This window comes from Miscanthus floridulus, chromosome 1 (genome assembly GCF_019320115.1).
Source record: "Miscanthus floridulus cultivar M001 chromosome 1, ASM1932011v1, whole genome shotgun sequence".
Taxonomy (NCBI): Eukaryota; Viridiplantae; Streptophyta; class Magnoliopsida; order Poales; family Poaceae; genus Miscanthus; species Miscanthus floridulus.
This window is the reverse complement of record NC_089580.1, coordinates 125,328,650-125,333,035: the sequence shown is the minus strand read 5'-3', so window position 1 is coordinate 125,333,035 and position 4,386 is coordinate 125,328,650. Positions and strand designations below refer to the sequence as shown.

At 45.1% G+C, this 4,386-nt stretch overlaps 1 protein-coding gene across 1 annotated transcript; it reads left to right on the top strand.

The window, feature by feature from the left end:
- Positions 1–3,750: 3,750 nt before the first annotated feature.
- Positions 3,751–4,107, top strand: LOC136462782 (cellulose synthase-like protein G2). The gene has a single exon (XM_066461837.1). It carries the CDS (start codon positions 3,751–3,753, stop codon positions 4,105–4,107), a length of 357 nt encoding a protein of 118 aa, XP_066317934.1.
- Positions 4,108–4,386: the final 279 nt, after the last annotated feature.

Below are 4,386 nucleotides of genomic sequence, written 5' to 3'. Positions count from 1 at the left end.
AGAATCAAGAGCGAGGGGCGGTTGGGTACCGTTGTCTGGCGGGGCCCGCACGTCAGAGATGCTAGTGGAGGGTTGGTGTGCTGCGCGGCTGGGCCTGCCCTGGGCTCACTTCCGGTGGTCTGGTAGTTGGCGTGTTTCGCGTTGAGGACGCCTTAACGGCTGAGAGCGGGCAAACTTTTGCAAATTGCAGTGGCCCAACAAAGCCTGGCACGCGGGGCCCATATTGTACAGGACCACTCACGCTACAGAGCCTGAAACGCGGGACCCACGTTCCGTGCCTTCCATTTTGGATCAACACATCCTTCTAAAAAAAGAAAAAGATCAACACATCAACCACGTTGCTTGCAAGAGAAGATCGCGCTTTGCCTATTCTCCAAGTTTGTGGTGGATTTTAATCATGTTAAATTGCTAGAAAAGGAAGCTATTGCCCACGCAATTTGGTAACTATTTCACTGATGAATTTGAAGAAACTAGCTCGGATAAATTGGTGCTTCTAAAAAACAGGACGGGTAAAGCTTGGTAAAGCTACAGAAGTTGATATATTTTTTAAAAAACCATTTGTTTAAAATAAGAAATTTTTTATTTATGATAAAACTAAATGACCCTCAATTGGAAATGAGGGGTAAAACTAAAGTAACATTGAGGCAAGGAGACATCAGATATGCTCATATGCTGAGTGTGATAACAGAGGGACAATCAAATAATTAAATTAGCAAACTGATTTATCACAAACCTATCACCGAACATATTTTATGCACAAAAAAAACTCACCTATGCTTGAAACCTTCCAACCACGGCCCCGTTCGCTTGGAGGAATCTGGATAAATCTAGAGGAATTTGTGAGAGGAAAACACTGTTCCGGCTGAAAAAAGAAGCAGATCAAGTCGGGTTTAAGGGCACGTGAACGGGGCCCACAAGTTGTCCAATCTTCTACAATAAAAATATACTTGTTGCGATTAGTACACTAGAACATTAAATCTATCGTCTCAACATCAATGGCTCTGTTCATTTGTCTTATAATCTGTACTTTTCGGTTTGTCTTTTCAGCTGGAACATTGTTTTTTCTCACAACAAATCAGCCAAAACAGTGTTTCAGTTTATTTTTTCGGCAAAACGAACGGAGCTAATATATATATCAAAGGACATATATGCATTCTGTTGGTGCAAAAGGTGTTCACACACCACCATAGCAGTAGAATGTGTGGAATGCAAATCATCGAAAGTGCAAGCACCAAACAGTTCGGCACTAGCGATAATGCCAGCGCGGAACAATTCCACAACAATGAGTCAATGGCCCCGTTCGGCTTACCTAGAAAATAGCACTATTCAGTTTATTTTTTTAGTCGGAACAGTATTTTTCTCTCACAAGAATTTAGCCAGAACACTATTTTCAACCAGTTTCAGCTATAATTCAGCAAGCGGAATGGGGCCGATGACGAAAAGCGTAGGTCACAGATAGCAAAATCATGAGCACCGGACAGTCTGACGATGGTGATAATGAGCACATCGAATAATCCCACAGTAGCGCTAGAACGTGTAGGTCGTAGATGGAGAAAACATGTGCACTGGCCCGTCCATTGGTTATGGGTTGTGTGGGTCGGACCATCCGGTGCTTTTTTATTTCACCGGAAACAGTGGATAACCAACACTCTTTATGGGGTGAAAAACGGATGGGTTTATGTGCAAACCTGCAAAGGGATAGCCATCGCACTTATGTGAAGAAAAAGACTAGTTTACGAGCAAAATAGTAAAGTAATCGTCAAAGCTCTCATCTGGGAAAGACTCTATAGGAGTGATGACATCAGCAGGTGCCCTAGCTCTGCTAGCAGGCCTAAGGCATCGTCCTTGGTTGTTAGGGATGAAAACGGTCGAAACGATTGAGAAAAGCATCTAACCACTTTTGATTTATGCACTTTTATGCGGAAACGAAAACGAAATAAAAAATGTCGGTCGAAAAAATGAAAACAATTATGTCGAAAAATCGGCGACAAAATAACTCGGTTGGGAACACATCGATAACAGTCAGAAATTGATAGTTCATATGGAGAACACGCCAAAGGGCCTCTAGTCCAACTGGTTAGAGCGTCCCAATGGCACTTCTTAGGTCCTGGGTTCGACTCCTCGTGGGAGCGAATTTTAGGTTGAGGTTAAAAAAATCCCCTCGTTTGTCCTACACCAAAACATAGATCTAAGGACCGGCCCGTTCTCACAGGGCGACGGTGCCGCTGTGTAAGGGTGGGGCAGAGGTTCGAGGTTTTCTGGGCCTGCGTGAGAAGGTCTTCTTTTTAATGCAATGCCTGAGGGTGGTCATACCCTCGCAGGTCCAGTTTTTTTTCATATGGAGAACACCGACATACATAACCACTTGAATGTTCAACTTAGTGCAGCAGATACATGAAGATAGTACCAATGCACACTATACAGAGGTAGATAACACCACAGATTCAAAAATATATCTTGACATATTGACTTCAAAATAAATTCAAGCTTGAGTACTCGTAACCTGAACAAATTTACATCATCACACAGGAAGCAGGGAAAGAAAATAAAAAGAACCATAACCAAAAAGAAAGATGATAAATAGTATTTAGTTCGATAAAGGCATGTGTATGTAAACAAATCTTTTAGTTTTTAGATCTTGTATTAGCAAGTGTTTTTTTGTGGATTTCAAAAAAAATAATTTTTTGTGTGCTCAACAAATATATTTAGCAAACTTTTGCATAGAGAAATATTCAGCAATGTACAGAAAACAACTAGAAATTAAAAGACAAAAAAAAAAGCCGCTACTCTCATTTTGCTTGGAGAACAAAACTGCTTGGGCTTGGCCTCTTGGGCCGAACTGTTGAAAAGATCGTCTGAGCCAAAATTGTCTCATGATAAATAGTGGGCCTAGAAAACTTCATATTGGGCCTAGTCATTGACGTGAAAGCACTCCAATTGGCAAGCAGGGCTTCTCCACCGGCTTCGGGAGCCGTTTGGAGCCGTTTTCTACCAAACGGGGTAAAGTAAAATAGCTTCACTTGTGAAGCACCTAAAAACATGCTCTCACAGTGATTTGGGGTGGGATGGAGCCAAAAAAAATGGCTTCTCCCGGCTCCTCCTCCATGCCCCTAAAAACATGCTCTCACAGGGAAGCCATTTTGCCAAACGGTTTACCAAAACCGCTTCAGCTCCACCGGTGAAACTGTTCGTGGAGCTGAAGCCAAAAAAAATGGCTTCACTAGTGAAGTGAAGCCCTGCCAAACGGGGCCTAAGTTTCAAAACAGCTCCAACATGATAAATAAAGGATTAAATCCACTTTTGCCCCTCAACTATCATGTTCGTCTGATTTTAACTTCTAACTACAAAACCGTCTAGTGTTGGTACCCTAACAATCAAAACCGTTCACTTTTAGCACCTTGTCGTGGGTGTGGCGGTTTTGTCGGACGTGGGGCGGTTTTAACCATGCCAAGCTAGCGTTGACCGTGCCACACTAGCCCCTCCCTTTCCTCCCATCACTAGCGGCGAGCAGGTTACGACGGCAGCGCGCAAGCAACATGGCGGTACGCGAGCAGGCTGTGGCGGCGGCGCGCGAGCAGGGCGGTGGCGTTTGAGCAGGATACGGACGCGGACGCCGCCTCCCTGCACCGCAGCCGAGCTCGACGATTCACGGCGACGCACGACAACCGAGCCCGGATCATCTCAACCCTGACGCTGGTGGCCTCCTGCGCGTAAGAGGCGGGCACAGCCTGGGGCACCCACGTCAGCTTCATGTACCGGTCGGTGGTGGAGGACTACTTCACGGGGTACCAGCGCTTCTTCTTGCGGGGCTGGACGTCCGCCTACTGCTACCCGGAGCCACGACCGATGTTCCTCGGCAGTGTGCCCACCAACCTCAACGATGTGCTGGTCCAGAACAAGCACTGGATGTCTGGGATGCTCGTCGTCGGTGTCTCCAGGAGGTACTCCCTGCTCGCCTGCCGCCCACTCCTCCGCGCCTCCCTGCTCCAGGCCATGGGCTACGCCTACTTTGGCTTCGCCGCGCTCTACGCCGTTCCGGTGCTCTGCTACACCACCCTACCAGTAGAATCAAGATTATGCATGATACACCGGACACAATCTAAATAACTTTCTGATAGAAATTCAAGAATTAGCAAGACAACTAATGCAAATGATGTTTAAAATGCTGTTTGTTATTTTGATACAAATGACTACAAGAATTCAGCAATGAATTCAAGAACAATTGCACATTAAGCGCAATCACTGTGAAGAGTAAGAAACAAGACGAGCATTGAGTAAGAAACAAAATAGGTCACAAGCGCATGATACTAGAGTACTAGATACCTATGCATGAATCATCAAGGAAACAACTGATAACCATACGCATGAATAGAACCTTGCAACAAG

Excerpts from the sequence above, each read along its gene's own strand:
- LOC136462782 (XM_066461837.1), top strand. The coding sequence starts at position 3,751 with ATGTACCGGTCGGTGGTGGAGGACTACTTCACGGGGTACCAGCGCTTC.